General features: G+C 53.2%; 1 protein-coding gene across 4 annotated transcripts in view; it reads left to right on the top strand.

The window, feature by feature from the left end:
• FHDC1 (FH2 domain containing 1) overlaps positions 1 to 4503 on the top strand; it is a 45111-nt gene extending 40608 nt beyond the window's left edge. For all 4 annotated transcript variants that reach the window (XM_084972626.1, XM_084972627.1, XM_084972628.1 and 1 more), the window contains exon 12: positions 396 to 4503. In XM_084972626.1, the coding sequence (XP_084828752.1) occupies positions 396 to 2306 (1911 nt within the window). In that variant the 3' untranslated portion in view covers positions 2307 to 4503. The remainder of the gene's footprint in view (positions 1 to 395) is intronic.
• The last annotated feature ends 17930 nt before the right edge of the window (positions 4504 to 22433 follow it).

The following is a 22433-nucleotide window of genomic DNA, read 5'->3' as shown; positions in this document are numbered from 1 at the left end:
CTGTCTCGCCCTGTTTAGAAATCAAGTCGGCTTTCCTCAGAGCTGAGGTCATGGGCAGGTGCGGAGTCCCTTTGCAGGTGAGGGCACAGTGCCCTGACTGGAAAGCTGGGAGCTGGGCCCAGGGATCTGGTGACAACCCTCAGCAGATGGTTGGTGCGCCATCATCAGTCATGCCCACACGGCTCTGGGACAACCAAAACCTCCAGCCCTCCGGCACATGTGCACATGCAAACACATGCCGCCTTCTCTCTCAGTGAAGCTCACCGCCTGTTCTTTCTTCCAGGCACCTATCTGGGGGTGGGGAATGGGTGGGTCTTAGAGTTGCCAGTCTGGGATTGCACTTGGGGCCCACGTGTCTCACGCATTTTCTGGCCTCTCTCCACACCCTCCTCCAGGACAACCATGATCGCGAGGTGCAGGAGCTGAAGCAGCTGCAGCGGCTGAAGGAGCAGGAACAGAAGCGGCGCTCCTGGGCGGCTGGGGAGCTTGGCTTCAGCCGGAGCAGCAGTGAGAATGACGTGGAGTTGTTGACCAAGAGGGGCGCAGAGGACCCTTTTCTCCACTCCAGGCCCATCAGCCCCTCCCACCGGCCCCCCAACACCCGGCGCTCCCGCCTCTCCCTGGGCGCTTCTGCTGACAGGGAGCTGCTGACCTTCCTGGAGAGCTCCACTGGCAACCCCGAGGAGCTCAAGTTCAACAGCTTGCCCAGGAGCTGTCCCCGGCAGGCGCCCCCCAGCAGAGCCTGGATGGAGTCTGGAGAACAGAGGGACCAGGACTCCAGCCAGGCACACAGACTTCCAGCCTCAAAGGACCAGGAGGAAGCCACTGACCCACCCTCAACTTGGCAGAGCCAGCTCCTGGCCCCCCGGCTGGAGGAACCTGCGACGGCCTTACCCCGAGTCAGGCGCAGTGGGGTCAGCATCCTGCGAAAGAGGAACAGTGAGCCCCTGGGCCTGGGTCCTGTGCGGTCCCCTCCACTCTCGCCCTTGGCCCTAGGGATTAAGGAGCATGAGCTGGTGACCGGGCTGGCCCAGTTCGACCTCCAGGCTCCCAAGGGCCCTGAGGAGCCGGCCCGGCTGACCATGAACGACTTCAGCCCAATGGAGCTGATGTCTGTGGTGGGTGAGAGCCCGCAGGCCCCCCGCGCCCCAAACGACCGCCTGACGCCCGTGGACAGAAGCGCAGGGGATGCTCCCCTCCCAGCCCTGGAGGGTGGCGGGGCCGCCCGGGATGAGGCAGGCAGTGCAGCTGCGGGATCAGTGGGCAGCAGCGACCCTGAGAGCAAAGATGCAGGGCTGTTCTCGGACACCACCGACTGCTCGCTGACCCTGGACTGCTCCGAAGGAACCGACTCCAGACCGGAAGGGGGGTGCCCGGGCGATGGGGGCGACAGGGAGGGCTCCGTGTCCTCGGGGGCTGGGGACAGCCAGGTCTCCTCTCTGCCGGCCTGCAGCTCGCCAGGAGAGGTTCCCGCTCCCCGTCCGGTCTCGGTCTCGAGGAAGAGCGAGCCGGGCTGCCAGGCGGACCCTCCTAGGGACAGGCCGGCCCGGGAGAAGGAGGTGATGTCCCCGAAGAGGAGCTCCGTCAAAGAGGCGCCGGCGGGGACCGGGGCGGCCCGGCGGGTGGCGGGGGCGGTCCGGCCAGTGCGGACGCTGACGGGCTCAGAGAACGAGAGCCTGCGCAAGGTCGTGCCCATCGCGCGGGCCGGCCGCGCACCAGTCTCGGGGAAGCGCGCCCCCCGCGAGGCCCCCGGCGGCCCGGCCCCCGCTGCGGCCCGGCCAGGGAGGGAGTCCCCCGCGCCCGCCAGGACCTCCTTCCGGAAGCCCAGCGCCAAGCCGCTCCGCAACGTCCCGCGGCCGAAGCCCGACGAGGACAAGATGTGCCGCTCCAGCTCCCAGGGCCCCGAGAGCCCCGAGGAGGCACCCCGGGCCCCGGCTGCCCCCAGCGCGCCCCGCGGCCCCGCCCCGGTCCCCAGCTTTGCCCGCAACACGGTCGCCTCCTCGTCCCGGTGCCTGAGGACCGACTCCCCCGCCGTGGCCCGACCCCCCGGCCTCACCCGCACCGTATCGCAGCGGCAGCTCAGGGCGAAGGGCGGCCCGGAGGAGGCGGCCCCGAAGGACGGAGGCGCCCTGAGGCGGGCCAGCAGCGCCCGCGGCCCCCGGAAGGGGCCCGAGTTGCCCGAGGGCCCAAGGGCCGGCAGCGAGGCCTCGCCCAAAGGCCGCGGGGCCGGGGAAAGGGCCTCCGTCCGGCTGAAGGACGCCAGCCGGCCGGCCCTGGGGAAGGGGCTCCATCCCTTACGGAAGTGATTGGCGGCCGCCCTGCTCTCCCGCCTCCTGCCTGGGGTTCCGATGGAGAGGACGGACTCTTGCGGAAGTCACATGCAGTCAGTCATCCCTGGGGCCACCTGCCAGTGCTGCCCCCGCAAATCCCCCATGACCGAAGGTGCAGCCCTGGGGTCTGGAGACCCGCACTGACTCCTGCTGGACAGAGGTTCCCCGCGGTGATGGGCCGCGGAGGTGGACCCCGACCTCCAGGCAGACCGCAGAGACCCACAAACGATTCAGAGAGGAAGGCGACCTTCCTATGTAACGAGTGAAAGAAAACTTTTGGCCAGTTTTTATATATCTGACTTTTTTAATATAAAAATTGAATGTTGTTTTTCGTTGGTTCCTTTCGCGGAGTGAAACGCTTCCCAGGGGTAAAAGGATGAAGATATTTTTATCAGCCAGTGTTCCCTGGCCTCAGGGTTCCACCTGCTCCCGCCGTCCATTGCTGGCAACTGGCCTTCTGCAAGTCAGTGTGCTGTGGCTGACATGGTCTTCTTGAAGATTTTCTGCCTTGCTCACCTTACCCTGCTGTTTGGTGAGGGTTTGCCTGTGAACAGGAGGGAAAGTGAGACTGGTGGCCGGAAACTGGATGCTCCCTGTGTGAGGGCTGGCACCGTGGACAATGGGGCCAGCCTCCCCTGCAGATGAGTGGCAGCCCCTGGGAGAATGCTGGAGCTTCCAGAATGTAGAAGTGCTGTATTTTGATGGATAGGCATCAGGGGCTGTTGGGCAGAATACAGCTTGCCCCTCTGTGTTTTCTTATTTGAGTATCTGTTGTGAAGCTGAGTGAAGGCTGCTATGACTTGTGTTCACTGGAGTTACAGGGAAGAAGAAACCTTCAGTCTCCCAGTCTTCTTTGTAATATGACCTGGAGCCTAAAAATTCAGTATCTTTGCTTTTTTTTTTTCCCCCTCTTTCAGTGATTCTTTTTAATGTTGATGTCTGTTCTTTGATACAGTGATTTTCATTCCTGAGAAGAACCAGATCATATTTTTAAAAACAGACCTTCCAAAATGAAATTGCTTTATGATTTTATATTATCAGGAAATTTTTGCAAAAAAAAAAAAAAAGTTGGGCTTCTTTCAAAAGAAAGGGAAAAACTGTTAATGTATTATTTCTACCCAGTGCCAATTTCACTGTTTCCCTCTGACTAATTGGGAAATGGAGAACGTTCTTGAAACTTTTTTATTATTTAAAAAACTTCCCCCAGTTTTTTCACTTTTGATTTACTTAGTAGTGCAACTTTGTCTTAGATCTGACAGTGGGAGATGGAGTTCGGCAAATGCAGTGTAATTGTCTTGAATCCATATGGTCGATGTCCTGGTCTCCGTCCTGCAGAATTTTGCCTTCCGTCCAAATTAATTGGAAATTCTGAGCTTCCCTAAGTCAGCCGCATTGAAAGGGTAAATGCTAAGGTTGAAGAAATAAGGCACCTGACCACAAAACCTCTTGTAAAAATCACCCTGGAGATCCAGGGCTCCGCAGAGATGGTTAGTTATGAGGATCCTGAGCCATCTTTTGCCATCTCAAAAAGCCTTAAAAAATCATGTATCTAACAGGCAGCGATGTTCAAAACAGAGGGCCTGTGAAAGAGGTCCCAAGTTTGTGGATTTGTGGGTGTTCCAGGGTCTGGACTCCTTGGCGAAACCCTAGAAACCAGGGTCTGAGTCCCTGTTCCATCACTGATGCTGTGTGGCTTTGGCCGGTCACTCGTCTCCTTAATCCCGTTTCCAGTTTGCAGAAGTGAGGGCGTGGCCTCCATGATGGTCTTCAAAGGTCCTTCTACTCCGAGAGTCCAAGTCATTATCACCCAAGGACCCATCTCTGCCCCGGGATCAGCTTCCAGAACTATCGCCCAATATCTCTCCAGCAGAGATCTCACATAAAGCTCTGCTCAGAAGAAAGCACCCTTGGAATGGGTGGTTGCTTTGAAATCTAATAAGCTGAGTGTCATGAGTTTTGCTAGCCCTGTGGACAACTTGTATGCATCTGTGTGAGCAGGTGAATCATTCTATTACCTTTTATTGGTAGTAAGCTTGGAAAAATAATTTAAGTATATAATGCAGAAGTGTAAATAAGTTTCTATATAAATTTAAGATGAACTGAATGTATTTAAAGGTCCATTTATATGTTCTTTTATGTAACGTTTAGTTTAGTAAAGTTCTTGTTTATGGGATTCGTGTTTTATTCTCAGCTTGCTTCCATTGATGTGTGACCTTGGTGGAAGAGTATGTCATTTCCTGCACAGGAGGTTGGGATGGAGCAGTCCTGTCTTCAAAAGGCTCAAGAGGGGTTGCCTGGTGGCCTAGTGGTTAAGGATCTCATGATGTCACTGCTGTGGCTCGGGTTCAATCCCTGGCCTGGGGACTTCTGCCTTCTGCATGCCGCAGGCGTGGCAAATAAAATAAAATAAAATTAAATTAAATAAAAGGCTCAAGAGCTAAAATTAGGGCCATCAATGTGGGTCTTGGTAGCACAGAACCTGCAATTTAACTGAGGGCCTAGGGAGCGGGCCTAGTGCCAGATCTGTGGGGATGCGGGCGTACACCTGACATGCAGGCCATCCCTGGAATGTTCAGCACCTCGAACACATTCACGTTATTCCGTGTTGTGGGCCAAGCTTTGTGTGATCTTCATGGGGCTGCAAGTCTGGATCTGCTCCCGTGTGTTCTCACGTGTTTTGGCTCAGGATGCTGCTGGGAAATCGCAGCTCACTTCTGTGGCTGCCTTAGGAATGAGCGAGAGGGAGGGAGGTGAGTTTTTATTTGAGACACGGTGTTTGGTTGAAAAGACAGGCAGATTGTGTGTAAGATGAGCCTCATACCTTGGGGTTTCCTATCCAGCTTTAGTCCTCTCGCTTCTCTCTCAATAGATCTGATGGTGGCTTAGCGGAAGATCCGGGGTCAGGCACCAAGGATGAGAGAGTACATAATGTCATCGTCCCCACCGTGAGTTGCTGCCCCAGGGACATTGGTGGCCTGGCTTTGCCTGGGCTGTAAGAGTTTGGGACACTGAGGTGCTCGGGGTTATAGATTCCAGGTAGTTTTATTTGCACCCTTTTATTTTAGGTTTTCACAAAGAACCTGCATTCTAATCTTTCTCCTGAAGATTCACATTGGTTTTAAAGGAGCCACAGTTTCCCAGCTGTTCCTTCAAGAGTCCACATATCTGTCCGTATTATGGTGAGAGGCTCTGCAATGGTTTGGTAAAACAATTAACTCAGGCTTCCGAGGTGCACAACTTCTGTCACTAAGGGTGCAGTGTCCTTCCTCTATCACCTCCCACCTGGCAATGACATCTTGCAATTGCACAGAATTTTCTATTGAAACTTTATTCTTTTTGGGGGGGGAGGGGCACGCCCAGGCAGGCGGAAGTTGCCTGCTCAGGGATCCAACCCAATCCACAGCAGTGAGAACGCCAAGTCCTTAACCGCTAGGCCATCAGGGAACCCCTTAAACTTTACTCTTAATTCTTCATTAGCTTTTTCTTTCATGCTACAGTCCTGCCAAAAAAAAAAAAAAAAAACGATTTTTTTTTCCAGTGTGTATCCCCAAACACATATACACATTAAACATCTAAACCAAATTTGAATAAGAGACATTGCAGCTGGTCATTCACTAAGTACTTCTAAAAATGATTTGGGGGAGTTCCTGTCATTTTTCAGTGGTTAACGAACTCAGCTAGTATCCATGAGGACGAGGGTTAGATCCCTGGCCTCACTCAGTGCGTTAAGGATCCGGCGTTGCCGTGAGCGGTGGTGTAGGTCGAAGATGCAGCTCGGATCTGGTGTGGCTGTGGCTGTGGTGTAGGGTGACAGCTACAGATCAGATTCGACCCCTAGCCTGGGAATCTCCATATGCCATAGGTGCGGCCCTGAAAAGACAAAAGACACAAAAATGATTTGGGCTGTGAGCACAAACAAAATGGGTCCCCCTGGGTCCTATAGAGTCACCCTGCTCAGCACCTAAAAGCATGGGTGCCTAGAGTGGCGTGAATCTGGGGCAGACTTGAAAACATAACCGAGAGCATCCTCTTCCCTCTCCATGGGGGTTGGGGGCAGGGAGGGGTTTCCCCTCCGCAAATGCATCCCAGTAAAATGCTCTGTGGCTCCCTGGATGGCCTCATCGAAGGCAAAGATAACATTCTCGTGGTTGGAGAAAGTGGCTTTTCTGTCTCCCTAGGTCAGAGCCCTGCAGTGAGGCTTGGCTTCCTGCTTGGTTGGTAGCACAAGTGGACCCCATGGCAAGAGGAGGCCATGGCCCCCAGCAGCACTCACAATCTCTTTATTCACAGGCCCTTGAATGAGGGCCCACCCGACTGTCTGCCTGTGGAATGACAGCGGCTCAGCCTGTCAATGGGGGCGCTGCTTGAGTTCCTCGTAGGCACATCTGTGCCAGGCCTCTGGGTCAGGGCCTGGGCTTTGTCCTTAGCCTCGTCAAAAACATTCAAGGGCTGAATCATAGAGGCCCCCCTACCTCACAAGCAGATATTTCTCCCCAAGTTAGCTCGTGGTTGGATTTGAGAAGTTCAGAGTGCACACTGCCAGGGCAGCCATGTCCTACACTGTAGGTATGTTTCCAGGACAGCCCGTTAGAAAGCACTGGAACCCATCTGTAGATGGACTGTGACACCAATGTTCCTACAGAAGAGAACCTCCCTGGAGTTCCCGTTGTGGCTCAGTGGTTAACGAACCCAACTAGTATCCATGAGGATGAGGGTTCAATCCCTGGCCTCACTCAGTGGGTTAAGGATCCGGTGTTGCCGTGAGCTGTGGTGTAGCAGATGTGGCTCAGATCCCACATTGCTGTGGCTGTGGTGCAGGCTGGTAGCTACAGCTCCAATTGGACCCCGAGCCTGGGAACCTCCATATGCCTCAGGTGTGGCCCTAAAAAGACAAAAGAAAAAAAAAGAGAGAGAGAGAACCTCCCTTGTAGAGGAAAACGCCAGGGCATGAGGAACCTGCTGGAGGATCCCATTCCTCCCCTACTTGGTGGCATCAACTAGAGGTTGAGGCACCACCACTGAGGCAGCTGTCACGTTCACTGTCCACCGCTAGAGGAGAGAGAGCCTCTCCACCCTGGAGGGAACACAGGAGCTCCTACCTTCTGGGCCAACTCCAGCCAGTGTGGGCCATTTCTCTGGGGGAGACTACATTTTGTCTGTCCTTCCTAGCACATCACAAAGGTGTGTGTCCTCTGTGTTCGAGTCTGGATTCAAACATACTCCCTTCGCCTCCTGATAACCAGTGGGAAGGGGGGAGGGGGAAGGGAGGCCAGTCAAAGGCAGTAAGCAACAGGGGCAGTGGGCTCCTCCAGTGAGAGCCAGCTGTTGGTGGCAGATGCTGCTCTTCATGGGGTTCCCTGACCCCTGACAGTGTCAGAGCATCAGTGGTACCCACTGCCCACAGGCAGGGTGGTCCAGGATATGATGGAACTGCCAGACTGGTGGGGATTCCTGGTCCCAGCCCAGACCTACACCAAGTCAGAATCCTTCAGGTGGGGGTCCCAAGATTTGCCTTAAACAACGCTTCAGCGATTCATTTTTCACCCTGCTGCTGAGAACCAGTGGGCTGAAGAGGGGCCAGAGGCCAGGTAGGCTCTGATGTGGGCTAACGTGATGTTCTCCCGGCTGCCCGCTCTCCGAGCATCAGATGGGCCAGAGGGGTGCTTTTTCCCCTGGGCAGGCAACGCAGAGGGCCTGACTGAGCTCAGCACTGGGTTGGGAGGAGAGCTGCCCCTAGGAGCCTGGCGAGGTGGTCTAATTAGATCTTGCAACAGAAGCTACTCCCCTGGTAGGCTTGGCCACTCCTTCCAGTCTGGAGTTCCCAGTGGCCAGTGGCGCAGCACTGGAGCTTTGGGAACATTGGCTCCAGGGGAAGATACGAAGTGACCCTTAACTTGAGTCTTGTGATGGCCGAACTTCAGGAAGATTATAATTCAGCTTCAGCGAAGAAAGTTGCTGGTAAGTGCTGAGCAATGCCGCACCCATCTGAATGCTCACAGTGGGATTCTGTCTGCTCCCTGGGCCTCTTGGCTTCTGGAGTGTTCCACAGGCTTCACCAGAGTCACTTCAACTCTGTTCGTGGGAGCTTTGCCTGGTCCTTCTCCCGCTGCTGAGCTGGGGCCAGGCGGGCGCATCTGCGCTGACCTCACCGGTGAGGCAGGGGTGGGGCAGCTCTCCAGGGTGCTGACTCAGCGTGGGCCAGGCGCCAGGCCTTCAGCCAAGGACCTCCACCCGTCCCCGACCCCTGTCCTGTTTTAGGGTGCAGAAGCCCTCCGTGGAAGGAGGACTGGGCTCTGGTTTTTTCCAAAGCTGTCAGCATGGAATAATTTCCCTTCCACCACTCTGCGCTGTAAATAGCTCCTCATCAGATCCGGGAAGTTGCTGAGGTCTGGACGGTCTGGCCGCTTCCAGGGAAAACCATTTTGCCAGTCTGGGCAGGACAGTAGAGGAGCCGAGCTATACCTGGATTAAAATGATATGAAGGGGAGGCCTTGGAAGTTGCCCCAGCAGAAAGAACAGTGCCCCCATTCAGCTGGGGCTGAGTGAAGCTGGCAGCCTCGCTGGTCAGCCGTGTTTTCCTCTTTCCCAAGGCACCCCGGTTCCCATCAGCTGATTCATCCCCAGGGCGGAGAGGGAAGTGGGGGGCTACCTGCAGGGCTGGCTTCTTGAGCAGCTGAAAGAAGGCAGAACAGCCTCCCCGCCCCCATAGGGGTTGGACGCCACTGTAAGAGAAATAAGAGTCACCAGATAAGCACCTGGATAAGGAGCCCGCTGCCCTCAGCCCTTCCTCAGCCCCTGCTTTTCTCAGCCAGCTCATAATGGGTTGGACTCTGGCGAGCGCTCTTCTCACGAGAAGCTTAGGGCTCTGCAGGTGGTTGCCTGCCATGCACCCACTGTCCCTGCGACCCAGAGGCGGAGGAGCTTTGTTATTCCCACTCTTTGGTGGAGGAATCTTTCCGAGTGAGGTGGAAGGGGAGCGCGTGAGCCAGCACTGCTACTCGAGGCACCATCTGTGGCCACGTTCGTGGGAGGATGACTCCCAGCATGAGGTCCAGCTGGTCAGTCCCCATGCGGATGCTGTGCGCAGCTCTGGGACAGCTTTCTGCAGGGGGTGTGATGAGCTGGGGCTCGATGGAAGGAATGGCAGAACAGCCGAGGGTCTGGGCACCATGCTTGAAAATGAGGCCGCCAAGTCTGTGTAGACCGAAGAAAGGACAGTAAGAACTGGGTGGTGGGATTAAATCTTTTTTTGTTTCTTTTTAGGGTAAGGAAGTTCCCAGGCTAGGGGTCGAATCACAGCCACACCTGCTGGCCTATGCCACAACCATAGCAACGCCAGATCCGAGCCACAGCTGTGACCTATGCTGCAGCTTGCAGCAAGGCCAGATCCTTAACCCACTGAGTGAGGCCAGGGATCAACCCACATCCTCACAGACACTATGTCAGGTTCTTAACCCACTGAGCCACAACAGGAACTCCATGGTGAGATTAATTTTATTGTTGTTCTAAAACAAAATGTAAATAAATCTTTAGGGGTGAGAGGAGTCCAGGCAAAAGTTGTATGTCCCCCCTCCCTGGGTGGGAGCACCCACCCCCACCCCAAGTCACTTCAAGCCTGAGACATTGCTGCCCCAGACTTAGTTGCTAAGTTGACCCAGTAGCCCCTGAAGGCCACTCTTTGCTCTCAGGGGTCACCTCGTGGAGGCCCATCTGAAGCCTAACATGTCACAAGAAGAGGCTTCATGACAGTCATCCTTGTCATTGTGCCAAGAAGCACTCATGGGGGGCTCTTGGGCATAGGGCCCTCTGTTGTTATGTGCAGCACCTGCTCTATCCTCTTAGATTTGTCGGTGGGGCAGGAATGCAAGGACAGTCACCTTAGGACAGATTCTCAGTGGGAGCTGAAGGAGAGCTTGTGATGCTGGAAAGCCCCAAGCCTTGCAGGGATTCTAAAATGGGGGGCCCAGGCCGGGGCTCCTCAGAAGCCCAGCCATCTCCAAGGGCAGATCAAACGCTTCTTTGCTCCTCTGTTCCCTTGCTTTGGAAATCTCTTTTTCCTGTCCCCCATCCCCCAAACTCTGAGAGCACTTGCGGTTACAACACTGATCCCCATCTGCCTTGTAGAGCAGTGGTTGTGTTTGACTCCTGAACTAGGGGTGTATGTGTGTTGAGCTGGATAATCTTCATCTGTGGAGCCCTCCTGGACCCGGGATCCAGCTCAGGATGCCCATGGGGGCTGCCGCAATGACGGGTGAGGGGACGATTCAGGGACTGTGCGCTAGGGGAGCACGTGATCGAAGACCACTGTCCAGGACCCCTCCCTCACTGGCAGGTCTCAGCCTCTGTCTGGGCTTGGCCAGCACAGATAAAGGTGGAGCCGTGGGGTTCTTGGCTGAAGGCCCGGGGCTGGGAGCAAAGGGCGTCTGGAGGAAGAGGACCCTGAGAGGTCAGAGAAGACAAGAACAAAGGTAAAGTCAGTGCTGGGCACCCCAGGCATGAGGTCTGTGCTTCACCCTGAGAGCAACGTGAACCTCAGCTCCACCTCCAAACCCCCAGGCCTGTTGGGATGCAGCTGGGCACTGCTAAGCCACACCTTCAGACACTGAGAGCAGAAAGAAGCAGCCACCAGACATTTCAAATATGACTCTGCATCCCCCACCCCCTTTTTTTGGCCACTCCTGCAGCATGTGGAAGTTCCAGGGCCAGGGATTGAACTCACACCACAGCAGGGGCAACTCTAAATCCTTAACTGCTAGGCCACCAGGGAACTTCTGTGACCCCGAGTCCCTGATCTGCACAGGGTGCCGGCCTATTTCTTTTTCTTTTTCTGTCTTTTCAGTGCCGCACCTGCAGCATATGGAGGTTCCCAGGCTAGGGGTTGAATCGGAGCTGTAGCTGCCAGCCTACGCCAGAGCCACAGCAATGCCAGATCCAAGCCGGGTCTGCGACCTACACCACAGCTCATGGCAATGCTGGACCCTTAACCCACTGAGCGAGGCCAGGGATCGAACCCACATCTTCATGGTTACCAGTCAGATTCGTTCAGGCTGAGCCATGACGGGAACTCTGGTGCCGGCCTGTTTCTGAGAAGGCCGGGGAGATGGACATGCTTGGGTGCCTGCTCTGCCGTTTTATTAGCTATGCGACTGTGGGCAAATTGACTAACATCTCTGCTTAGAAATCATAGCCCCATGTCACTTCAGAGCAGGTGGGAGGGTTCAGTGATGAAATATGTTAAGAAAGGTAAATGTTTGCCATCATCACTTGTAGGTCAGAGCCCACACCTCTTGGCTTCTCGGGGGCCCAGAGATGGGGCCTGGCTCAAGAGGAGACCTAGAGACACATGGGCATCAGTCAGCAGGGCCGCTAGGATCCACGGCAGCCTGGTGACCCAGTGCACCTGGTCAGCACCTGGACTCCGCCCCTATCTGGCTGAGTGAGCTTAGGCAGGTCATTGAACCCAGCTGTATTTTTTTTTTTTTTTTTTTTTGTCTTTTTAGGGCCACACCCACGGCCTATGGAGATTCCCAGGCTGTGGGTCAAATTGGAACTACCGCTTGCCAGCCACAGCCACAGCTGAAGCCACGACAGATCCGAGCCACATCTGTGGCCTACACCACAGCTCACAGCAACGCTGGACCCTTAACCCACTGAGGGAGGCAAGGGATTGGACTCTAATCCTCATGGAGACTAGTCAGGTTCGTTTTTGCTGAACCCAGCTTTGCTTCTACTTCTCCTTCTTTCCCGAGTAAGCAAGGCAGGGTGCCAAGACACCTACCAGTGCCTCACTAGGCGGGTTGTGTCCAATTTATTGGATCTATAAAATGCATTTACTTCCAAGACCCATGATCTCATCGTCAAGGCCAAAGTCCTCAGGGGATTCCCTCCCCTCTGCTGTCATTTCTCTGGGGAAACAGCTGCCCAGAGTGTTTGTGCAGGGCAGGTACCCTTGACAGCAGCGGGCTCAGTGTTGGTTCAGGGAAAGGCCAGGGGGATGCACTGTGCCCGGAATCTCCCTCAAAGTCAACGAAGCCCAACAAGAGCCCAGGAGGAACAGGGGCTCAGTCTCCGCAGCCCAGCACCCTCCTTCTTCCTGACTCTGCCATGGGACCACCTGCTGCCCTGCCCACCTTGGGGGGGTGTCCTGCGCCCCTTTAAACCTTCCACCCTGGCTTCGAGGAAGGCGAGGCAGACAAAGGAGGTCACTTGATTCTGGGGAACGAGCAGAGGCCTGGAATTCCTGAGATGTCCTGGCCCTGCCCAGGTGGACCTGGTGAGTCCCATGTCCTCTCTAAATGTCTGTTTCCTCATTCCCCATGGAAGTGGGGGAGCTGCGTCCGCCCAGACCCCATTGGGGCTGACAGCCTGTGATTCCAATGGGCTGGTTCTCGGTGAGAGTCCGAGGGATGTTGGGGCCACACCATCGCCCAGGCCTTCTGCTCCATCTGCCCACCTCGTACCCATCACCCTACCCATCTCCTCCAAGAGCCCACCTGCTGCTTGTTTGGCGGATCTTTCCGAGGACGAGTGGGGGCGTGGACCATAGAAATGGACAGAGCTGTCTCCAACCCCAGCTCTGCTACCTGGGTTTCCTTGGGGACGTCACAGTCCGAGGCTCAGCTTCTCTTTCATCAAATAGAAAAATCATGCCCACTTTGGGGGCCATCATTCAAATGGGAGATATATTCTCGTGCATAGAAGGTGCTCAAAAATGGTAGCCAGGGTTATTAGGGAAGTCTTTTCCAGGAATGTTTCCTGTTTACTTGGTGACAGTTGGCCAGGGCTCTGTTTTCTGACGGGCACTCGAGTGACACAAATGGTAGGTAGTCCCACAGGCTTACAACCATCTTTCATCACATACGTGATACAAGCCCGAGATGAAAGGCCACTGGCTTGTCATCTGGCTCCAAAGAAACTGCTAAAAGAAAAATGCAAAGCATGATTTGAGCACACCAGACCATGGTTCCCACGTGGGGCTAGAGCGCCTGGCTCTTTCCTGAAACCCAATACATCTTTAAGGCCCTGAGGGTTGTCACCATTGAGGCCTCTTGGGGGAAAGCGCTGGTCACTCATTGCAGGCACCTACATCCTGTGTCCTCCCACCAGGACCCAGTTGGCTCAGTAAAGAGCTGCCGCCCATGACATGGTGCCCACAGATGTCAGATGGCTCAGGGCAAGCCGGGAGCCAGCCCGGAGCTCTGGCCTAGTGGCTGAGTTTCTGCTGAGTGCCTGCAGAACTCTAAGATGAGGGGGTCCCTTAGCTCTCTGGGCCCTTCAGCAGCCCCTGGAATAGGAACATAGCCTGTCACCTGCCTATCTCACTAGATAACATGGTGGCAAACACACTACTATTTTTTGGTTTTTTGTCTTTTGTCTTTTTAGGGCTGAACCCGTGGCATAGGAAAGTTCTCAGGCTAGCGGTTGAATCAGAGCTGTGGCTGCCAGCCTACACCACAGCCACAGCAACTCAGGATCTGAGCCAAGTCTTCGACCTGCACCACAGCTTATGGCAAGGCCAGATCCTTAGCCCTCTGAGCAAGGCCAGGGATTGAACCCGCACCCACATGGATACTAGTCGGGTTCCATAACCACTAAGCCATGATGAGAACTCCTACACATTAGTATTTTAAAGAGATTTTAATGGGAGTTCCTGTTGTGTCTCAGAAGATTAATAACCCAACTAGTATCCATGAGGATGTGGGTTTAATCCCTGGCCTCGCTCAGTGGGTTAAGGATCTGGCATTGCTGTGAGCTGTGGTGTAGGCCAACGGCTGTAGCTCCAATTCAACTCCTTAGCCTGGGAACCTCCACATGCGGCAGGTGTGGCCCTAAAAAGAAAAGAAAAAACAGGCTCTAATTGACTAGCACAGGGTTTCTTGTCTGCCGACACTCTGACTCTGATGCTGACGGAGTTAAAAGGGAGATGCGGTCAGAAGTCAGCCAGTGATGACCCCCTAAAGGGCAGGCAGGGACCTGAAAGAAACACATGAGACTTCTTCAGTCTACTAATGTTCTATAATTTGATCAGGGTGTTGATTAAATGAGTATGTGGACTTTGTGAACATTCATTCTTTTTTTTTTTTTTTCTTTTTTCTAAGTCTGTACCCGTGGTATGGAAGTTCCCAGGCCAGGAATGGAATCTGAGTGGCATCTAGAACCTAAGCCACAGCTGCAGCAATGCTAGATCCTTTAAGCTTGTGCTGGGCAGAGGATCGAAACTGTGCCTCCACAATGACCTCAGCACTGCAGCTGAATTCTTAACCCACTGCACCACGGCGGGAGCTCCCTGAACATTCATTATTATGATATATGCTGTTTCCCCCGTGTATGTATATTGTGCTTTAACCATAAAAAGCCGGGCCACACAGGACTGGGGGGCACCAGTGAAGTAAGACCATCTTGAAAGCTGTTCCTTGGAGGGGCTCCGGAAACAGTTTTTTGGTTTTTGTTTTTGTCTTTTGTCTTTTTAGGGCTGCACTCGTGGCATGTGGGGGTTCCCAGGCTAGGGGGCAAATCGGAGCTACAGCTACTGGCCTACACCACAGCCACAGCAATGCCAGATCTGAGCCACATCTGCAGCCTACACCACAGCTCACGGCCACGCCGGATCCTTAACCCACTGAGTGAGGCCAGGGATCGAACCCGCAACCTCATGGATACTAGTCAGGTTCATTAACCACTGCGCCACAATGGGAACTCCAACACATTCTTCATTCCCATCTCCCAGGAAAGGTTTGTCAAAAATCTCCACCCACCTCCCACCTTAATAGCCTGTTCAATTTGCCTGTCAGCAGTTTTGTGGGTCTGTGGGTTCCAGCATGTCTGTTGACATCAACACATTGTACCCTCCCTTGTGTGGGGGCTCCAGGCCACGCCAGGGGCAGGGCTGGTGCTGAATGGGCTGTGGGAAAGAAGGCGCCTCCATCTTTCTGTAAAGGCCGGCTCCTGCCGCCCTCAGCACCGCAGTGACAGCATTTCCTCCAAACGGGATCCACTCCCAGAGCCCTGTCCAGGTTCTCCTCTTACCTGCCCAGGTGAGCCGATGAGCTCATCTGAGCTTAGAGGCAGTTGTCCTGGAAAGAGAAAAAAAACAGTAAACAACAAAGATAAAGCACCATGTGAGCCTCTCAGTTCCCTATAGCAGGTTTTCACCGTGAACTCTGCACAGGAAAGGCCAGTTAACGCCAGTGCCTGACTTCAGCCCGGGCGCCCGTGTGCTAAGACAAACACAGCCAAGCCCTTTCAACAAACACTCTAGGGAGGCTGGGTTGAGCAATTGAAAAACAGAACCGGACAGAGAGTGGGGCTCAAGGGGCCAGCCAGGGGCCAGAACTTGCATCGAGTCTTCCTCTTGCACTAAAGTGCTGGGCAGTTGGGGCAATTTAGGGGCCCTCTCTGGGCCTTGGGTTCCTCCACCCTAAAGTGGGCAATGGGGTTAGAATGATTCCTATGGTCCCTGAAAAAAATGGTCCCTTCACCATGCCCAAATGAAGCATCCTGAGTCAGGGTTTTTACTGGTTGGTTGGTTAGTTTTAGATGGTCTTGCTCTGTGATGGACCAAAGGAGCAAAGGATGAAACTGGCCACACTCAGCTCTATCCTGAGTGATCATCATTGGAGCTCAGTTATCCTCAGTCTGATACCAGCATGAACGATCTGGATACTGTTTTATCCCCCATCTGTAATCTACACTCCCGCTCCCCGCTCCTCAGGAGCCCACTGTATCCCATTTGATGTCTGTTCTTAGCTACATGTGTGCGTGGATCTATATGTCTATATATAGACACATCCCATTGCTTTGGATGTGCATTTTCAATTTACATAAGTGATAGGATTATCAGTCCACACTTTTTAAAAAAATAATTAAATTTTTTTTTTTTTTTTGCTTTTTAAGGCCCTACCTGTGGCATATGGAGGTTCCCAGGCCAGGGGTCTAATCGGAGCTACAACTGCCAACCTACACCAGAGCCACAGCAATGCCAGATCCAAGCCATGTCTGCAACCTACACTACAGCTCAGGGCAATGCCGGATCCTTAACCCACTGAGAAGGCCAGGGATCAAACCTGCATCTTCATGGATCATAGTCGGGTTTTTCACCGCTGAGCCACAGCGGGAACTCCCATCTAGCTTGTTAATTCTTACTGATGCACAGAAGCCTCCGCATTACTCCTGTCCATCCTTTCCTCATGGACACCTCTGTCCCTCGGGCACCATGTCACCCTATATGGCACGACGGTGGACGTTTCTGCACACACTTCCTCAAGGACCCTGGAGAGCAGGCCTTAGACTGTCTTGCATACAGTCTATGTAGCGTCACCATCGCAGGTGCCAGATTGCTCTGGGGCCGGAGGTGGGGCCTGGAAAAGGGCCCAGGGACACAGGCGCCCCTGGGCTGCCTTGTCTGGCCCTGCTCTAGATCCCCTTCTCTGGGGAAGGCACGACTTCCACTGCTTGATTCTGATGTTGAGAGTCGTGTGTCCCCTGCCTTTATAACCCACACGGTGGTTTGTAATTAAATGTGATTTGATTTGCTTTTTAATGGTCTCCTCCCCTCCCAGACTGCAGGCTCTCTAAAGGCAGTACTTTTCTCCCCTGCCGTCCTGTGATGCCTAAGACAGAGCTGGTAGAGCAGGTATCCAGCAAACAGCCGTTGCATCTGTGTCAGCCAGTGAATTGGCCTGTGAGACATGTGACCAAAGCCTGGGCAGGGCCAGGTCTAGGGTGAGGGAAGAAAGAGAGGACCCTAGAGAAGAGAGGCCTCACTCTCAGGTGCAGGCCTGCGTGGGTACCGCCTGAGACTGGGGTCTCCCTTGCCTTATCCTGGACCCCACTTTGGCCACAAGTACTTCTGCCTTAGAAAAGTTTGACCTCGGAGTTCCTGTTGTGGCTCAGTGGTAAAAACCTGACTGGTATCCACAAGGACACGGGTTTGATCCCTGGCCTCGCTCTGTGGGTTAAGGATCTAGTGTTGCCATGAGCTGCAGTGTAGCTCACAGATGTGGCTCAGATCTGGCGTTGCTGTGGCTGTGGTGTAGGCTGGCAGCTGCAGCTCTGATTGGACCCCTAGCCTGGGAACCTCCATAGCTGTAGATACGGCCCTAAAAAGCAAAAAAATAAATAATAATAATTTTTTTAAAAGGATAAGAAAAAGAAAGAAAGAAAACTTTGATTTCAAGTTTACCATCTAAACTGGTCCCTTCCTGTCTCTTCTGACAGGAACAAATATGCCCTTTAGAAGGGGACTTTTGGGGTGTAAATTCATGGCCTTGGGTGTCAGAGGAGACCTGAGGCATCTGGGGGGCCCATGGGTCAGGTCTCACTGGGTTTTAACAGAAAGAGCGCTCCCCAGCCTCGTAGAGAAAAAACCATCAGCAAGTTGTTTTCCAGAAGGGAGAAAGGCCACTGGGCAGAATGTCAGCCTCGCCCAGAAGACACAGGACTTGTCACCACACCTGGACCAGAGGAGAGCCTGTGCAAGCCCCCAGCTGGCTGTCTCCACACCCAGGACAGAGAGGACCTGGCAGGGCAGCCCCCCCACCCCCCCTCCGAAGCTGCCTTCTCTTTCCATCTGTGCTCACGGGGCTGGGGGCGGGGTGGTTTTCTCTTTCCTCTCCTGAAACCTTAAATGCAGCCTTAATTTTTACATTAAAAAAATTTTTTTTGTCTTGTTTTTACAGCCGCACCTGCAGCGTATGGAAGTTCCCCGGCTAGGGGTCGAATTGGAGCTGCAGCTGCTGGCCTACACCACAGCCACAGCCACACACAATCCTTGACCCACTGAGCGGGGCCAGAGATCAAACCTGAGTCCTCATGGATACCAGTTAGGTTCATTACCGCTGAGCCACAACAGGAACTCCAAAAGCAGCCTTTAAAATCAGTAGGACCCCGGGAGTTTCTGTGGTGGCTCAGTGGAAACAAATCTGAGTAGTATCCTTGAGGACATGGGTTCAATCCCTGGCCTCCCTCAGTGGATTAAGGATTTGGCATTGCCGTAAGCTGTGGTAGGTCGCAGATGTGGCTCAGATCTGGCGTTGCTGTGGCTCTGGTGCAGGCCAGCGGCTGCAGCTCTGATTGGACCCTTAGACTGGGAACTTCCATAGGCCTCGGGTGCGGCCCTAAAAAGCAAAAAAAAAAAAAAGTAAAAGTGAAAATCAGTAGCATCTTCTTGCTGAGGCCATTCTCAGGAAGTTTATGGAGCTGAGGCGGCAAACATCGCCTTTCTGCTGAGTTCACCGGCTTCACTGAAGAGAAACCCTCTCCACCCATCACCAAACTGGACTTTCAGGCTGGGTTGCTCACTGGGAAAGTGTTTGGGGGTAACCTGCCTTCAGGCCTTTCTCCCCCCTCCCCCCACCTGCCCCTACCCCCAGCGTTCTGGTGGTTGGTTGGCTTCCTCCTGAATCTCTTCTTTGTCCCCTGACCTCAGCTCCCTTGCCAGGTGGCCTCTGCTGTCCTCCTTCCCCTTGGCCTGCCTGGCTTCCAGAAGCAGCAGTGGCAGCAGGCAGTGCCCTGCCAGGCCCCAGAGGCCTGTGAAATCTGTTGTCAGCACAGCCCAGTCCGACCAGGAAAACCCCAGGCAACAGCCAGCTTCCTGGCAGAAGCGAGCTCCCTACGCTTAGAAATGGTGCCAAAAAATGGGCTTTAATGTCTTTTCCCCGTTGGTGACCCTCACTCCCTCCCCAACCCCCACCAAACCTCCCAGCCGCCCCCCCCAGGCCCTTCGGAGGGGGGCAACCTTCCTCCTCCTTCTGCTGGAAACAGGACTTAGGAATGGGTTTCAGCCCAGCCTGGTTAGTGACATATAGCTCCCTTACAGGGATATCAACATCACCCAGAGGCTTATTTTTTTAATTAAAAAAAAAAAAAACAATAAACTCAGGGTTATTTGGCCACACGCAAGGCATGCAGAAGTTCTCTGGTCAGGGATCGAACCCCTGCCACAGCAGTGACAATGCCAAATCCTTAAACTGCTGAGCCACCAGGGAACTCCCTGGTGGTTTTTTGGGTTTTTATTTATTTATTTATTTATTTTGTCTTTTTATGGCTGTGCCGGCGGCATATGGAAGTTCCCGATGCCGGCCTACACCACAGCCAGATCCAAGCCACATCTGCGACCTACACCACAGCTCACGGCAATGCCAGATCCTTAATCCACTGAGCGAGGCCAGGGATTGAACCTGTGTCCTCATGGATACTAGTCAGATTCGATCCCACTGAGCCACGATGGGAACTCCACAGTAGTCTTTTAATTTCAAACTCTACAAATGTGTATGTACACGGGACAAGGTGAGAGTCTCTCCCAGCCAAGCCTGTCCTCAGGACCTGGCTGTCCCTGGTGCTCACAGGAGTCCTTGTATCTCCTCGCACACATGCGCACACAGGTCCTGCTCCACGTACCTGCTCAGCACTGCCTTGTGCACATCAGGAAGAGCTTGCAGCCATTCTGAGCTCCTAGGTGGCTGAGTCATCCAGCAGTCCATCCTGCCTGGCGATGTGTGAGGGCACCTCTCTGGTGCCAAGGAAGAAGCCAAGAAAGTGACTCAGAGCTGGTCTCCCTACGTGTCCAGTATGTGACCAACCCAGTCCCCTCAGTAAAGGGTCTAGTAAAGACAAGCTGTTTTATTCACCTGAGTGAGCCTCTGCTTTGGGGTTCTTCTTATTTAAAAAAAATTTTTTATTGATATACAGTTGATTTATGGGCATTCCCATTGTAGCTTCGGGTAAAGAACCTGACTGGTATCCATGAGGACGAAGGTTTGATCCCTGGCTCTGCTCAGTGGGTTTAAGTATCCAACATTGCCGTGCACTGCAGTATAGGTTGCAGACACAGCTCTGATCTGGCATTGGCTGCGGTGTAGGCCAGTAGCTGCAGCTCCCATTTGACCCCTAGCCTGGGAACTTCCATATGCTGAAGGTACGGCCCTAAAAAAAAAAAAAAAAGAATATAGTTGATTTACAATGTCATGCTGATTTCAGAAGTAGAACAAAGTGATTCAGATAGAAAGACAGACAGACACACACAATCTTTTTTTACATTTTCTTCCGTTATGGGTTATAACACGATATTGATAGAGTTCCCTGTGCTGTACAGGTCCTTTTTGGTTATCTATTTTGTATACAGTAGTGTGTATTTGTCAATCCCAATCTCCTAATTTATCCCTCTCCTCCTTCCCCTTTGGGAACTTTGTTTTCTATGTCTGTAAATCTATTTCTCTTCTATAAATAAGTTCATTTGTATTCTTTTTTAGATTCCACATACAAGCGATATCATACGATATTTGTCTTTCTCTGTCTGACTTATTTCACTTAGTATGATAATCTCTAGGTCTGTCCCTTATTTCATTCTTTTTTACGGCTGAGTAGTATTCCATTGTGTATATGTACCACATCTTCTTTATCCATTCCTCTGTCAATGGACACTTAAGTTGTTTCCATGTCTTGGCTTGGAAATAGTGTTGTAATCCACATTGCAGTGCATGTATCTTTTCAAACTATGGTTTTCTCCTGATAGATGCCCGGGAGTGGGACTACTGCATCATCTAGTAGTTTCATTTTCAGTTTTTTAAGGAGCCTCCATACCGTTTTCCATAGCAGCTACACCACTTTACATTCCCACCAACAGTGTAAGAGGGTTCCTTTTCTCCACACCCTCTCCAGCATTAACTATTTATAGACTTTTTGATGATGGCCATTCTGAGGTGCTACCTCATTGTGGAGTTTTTTTTTTGTTTTTTTTTTTTTTTTTCTTTTCTCGACTGCTCTTGGGACATACAAAAGTTCCCAGGCTAGGGATCGAAGCGGAGCTGCATCTGCTGGCCTACACCACAGCCGCTGTAACGCTGGATCTGAGCTGCATCTGAGACCTACACTGCAGCTTGTGGCAATTCCTGATCCTTAAGCCACTGAGTCAGGCCAGGGATTGACCCGACACCCTTCTGGACACTATGTCCAATTCTTAACCCACTGAGCCACAATGAGAATTACCCTCATTGTAGTGCAGATTTGGATTTTTCCATCATGAACAATGTTGAGCATCTTCTCGTGTGCCTTTGGACCATCTGGGGGTCTCTTCTTAAACACCTGATTCATAGGGCTCCTGATGGCAGATCAGAGGTATGGAAAGGGAGCTGGAGCCCACTCTTCAGTCAACAGCTATTTATTTTGTTTAGTTTTGGTTTTTGTCTTTTTAGGGCCACACCCACAGCATATGGAAGTTCCCAGGCTAGGAGTCAAATCAGAGCTGTAGCTGCCAGCCTACGCCACAGCCACAGGCACTCGATATCCTAGCCGTGTCTGTGACCTATACCACAGTTCACAGCAATGCTGAATCCTTAACCTACTGGGCGAGGCCAGGTATTGAACCCATGTCCTCATGAATACTAAGCAAATTCATTACCACTGAGCCAAGACAGGAACTCCTCAACAGCTGTTTATTGAGGTCCTAGTACATGACACTATTCAGGCAGAGGGGTACAGTTGGGATGAGAGAAGCCGAGTCCCAAGGAGCTAACATGCTGGTGGATACGTGGGTGGAGGAGAGACAGGAAATATTCGTGGAAATGTACAAGGCGTTTAGGTCACCACCATACAGATGACAGGAAGCGCCGACAGGGCCTCGGAAGAGGACTAAGAATCAGCAGACTTGGGTGGCTCTGGTGCAGCCACGAAACCACCGTGTGACACGAGGCAGGGCATGGACCTCACTCTCCTCCACTGCAGGGTGACAGTGTCGGCCCAGGTCACCTCGTGTCTCCTTTTATCCACAGAGGGAGCGCTCAGGAGTCCTGTGATGTCCTATGACTGGTTCTTCCTGAAGTCCAATTTCTGTGCTGACAGCCTCCAGGAAGGGAGGTCTTTGCTGACACTCTTCATCCAACCACGATCGAAGTGACCACAGACCAGCAGCAGGGGAACCCAACCTTGAACCCAATACATTCTTCACGAGCTCAAAGTGGCTCTGTGCCCTATGGGCCTTTGTCAAGGGAGGAAGGCAGGTGGCCCTCTGGAAGTGACCAGGCAGCTGGGCTCCCGCAGCCAGAAAGCTCAAGGGCAAGGCGGAGCCGGAACACCTGTGGAGGGCGGTGGGGGAAGGTGGCATTGAAC

Source organism: Sus scrofa, chromosome 8 (assembly GCF_054392235.1).
Source record: "Sus scrofa isolate SSC_HxYL_T2T_F1_AM1 chromosome 8, Sscrofa_HxYL_maternal_Yorkshire_Landrace_v2.0, whole genome shotgun sequence".
Lineage (NCBI taxonomy): Eukaryota > Metazoa > Chordata > Mammalia > Artiodactyla > Suidae > Sus > Sus scrofa.
This window is presented reverse-complemented; position numbering and strand designations above follow the sequence as displayed.